The sequence below is a fragment of the Otolemur garnettii genome, unplaced genomic scaffold (genome assembly GCF_000181295.1).
Source record: "Otolemur garnettii isolate 467f Iridium unplaced genomic scaffold, OtoGar3 scaffold00021, whole genome shotgun sequence".
In the NCBI taxonomy this organism is placed as follows: Eukaryota; Metazoa; Chordata; class Mammalia; order Primates; family Galagidae; genus Otolemur; species Otolemur garnettii.
In genome coordinates, this window is record NW_003852416.1 from 2524608 (window position 1) to 2526627 (window position 2020).

A 2020-nucleotide genomic window follows, 5' to 3' on the forward strand; every position below is an offset into this window, starting at 1 on the left:
CCACCACAAAGCCTGGCTATTTTTTGGTTGCAGCTGTTACTATTGTTTGATGGGCCCAGGCTGGATTTGAACCCGCCAGCTCAGATGTATGTGGCTGGCGCCTTAGCCTCTTGAGCCACAGGCACTGAGCCCAGGATTGGTTTTTTTATTCAGGGTAATTCTCTTCAGATCCATTCAAGTTCAGTGTATCAGTAGTTTGCTGGCTTTTTGATTCTGATTAGTCATAGCTCAAATTGTAACTATTCGGGGGTAGGTGTTGTCTTTTAATGGTTTGTATATCCCTAGCAACTAGTCTGATTCCTAATGATAGTATATGGTAATAAATATTTGATAAGTGGTTTTATTGTGCTTAATATGTAGACGAGAGTATGTTCTACCAAAGTGCTTTATTGTCAGTAAACCATGTATTCCCTAGGTCACAGATGTCAAAGTAACCATATCTGATATTAACTTGTATTTTTTTGTTTTGTTTTATTTTTTGAGACAAAGTCTTGCTCTGTCGTCTTGGCTAGAGTTTAGTAGTATCGTCTTAGCTCACTGCAGCCTCAAACTCCTGGGCTCAAGCTTCTCCTGTCTCAGCCTCCCAAGTAGCTGGGGCTACAGGCACGTGCCACCACACCTAGCTAAGTTTTTTCGTTTTTAGTAGACATGGAGTTTTGATTTTGTTCAGGGTGGTTTTGAACTCCTGACCTCAACTGATCTTCCTACCTGGGCCTCCCAGAGTTCTAGGAATACAAATGTGAGCCACCACACCCAGCTTAATATTAACTATTGAAAGTACATAACACAAGATTGATGTGAAGAATTGGTTGCCATTTTATAGTAGAAAAAACTTTTTCAGATCTTCATATTTATCTTTATTTTCTTATAGGTTAGACCAAGGACTTCGTTAGTATGTGCTATTTTCTTAAAAACTGTAATAACTTGAACTTTATGAGCTCAGAAGCATCATTTCATCATTTATATCAAACTTGAAATGTACTTATGGACTGTTCCTTTTCTCCAGGAGACCTTAGAAATAACTTAAGTGCAATACTGTCCTTTGAATTTAGGGAGTGTTGGTGGTCTTCAGTGGTGTGGAGAGCCGAAGCGTTTAGAAACTGAAGCTTCTACTGGCCGACAGCTGAACTCCCTGAACCTCTCTTCTCCTTTTGATCTGAATTTTCCATTGCCAGGAGAAAAGGGGCCTGCATGCCTTGTGAAGGTAATAAAACCTCTCAAGATCTGACAATGACATGTATGTCTCTCAAAAATTAAAATGGAAAACTCTTAGCATTTGTATTCTTTTGCTGCTGTAAGGAATTATTGCAAAGTTAGTAGCCTAAGGCAGTACAAATGTATTCTCCTTCAGGCTTTAGGTCAGAAGTCTGTCTGACAGGGGACTCACTGGGATAAAATCCAGTGGGTGCCTGTAGTGCCAGCAGTGTTGCATCCCCAGAATCTAGGGGAGAATCTCGTTTTGTTTTGTTTTAACCTTCTGTAGCTTCTAGAGGCCACCTATATACCCCAGTTTGTGACCCCTTCCTCATTCAGAGCCAGCAACATTGTATCTTTCTAACCGTTTTTTTAATGATCATATCTTATCTGACTATAGCCAGAAAAGGTTGCCTGATTTTAAGGACCTGTGCTTGATTACACTGATAATCCAGGATAATGTCTCCTTCTCAGAGTCCTTAATTTAATCACACCTGCAAGGTTTTTTGGCATGGAAGGTAGTATACTCACAAATTCTGGGAGTTAGTATCTTTGGGGGACCCTTTTTCTGGCTAACACTGCTTTTTTTTTTTTTTGCAGTTTTTGGCCAGGGCTGGGTTTGAACCCGCTACTTCCAGCATATGGGGCTGGCACCCTGTTCCTTTGAGCCACAGGTGTCACCTGACCACCACATTCTTAAGGAATCAAAGAGTATGTGCTACCTGAGAGGCAGGTTTTTTGCTAACACCACAAGGGTCTCTATGAGTTTGATAGGAATCCTTGCAACAAGTGTAATGTTTTTTTGTTTTCTTTTTTTTTTTTTTTT

The 2020-nt window shown here is 40.3% G+C and overlaps 1 protein-coding gene across 1 annotated transcript in view; it reads left to right on the forward strand.

Moving 5' to 3' along the window:
- Positions 1–2020, forward strand: part of MCMBP (minichromosome maintenance complex binding protein) — a 63593-nt gene that overhangs the window by 39651 nt on the left and 21922 nt on the right. The window contains exon 7 of the mRNA XM_023511636.1: positions 1053–1204. Within this exon, the coding sequence (XP_023367404.1) occupies positions 1053–1204 (152 nt within the window). The remainder of the gene's footprint in view (positions 1–1052; positions 1205–2020) is intronic.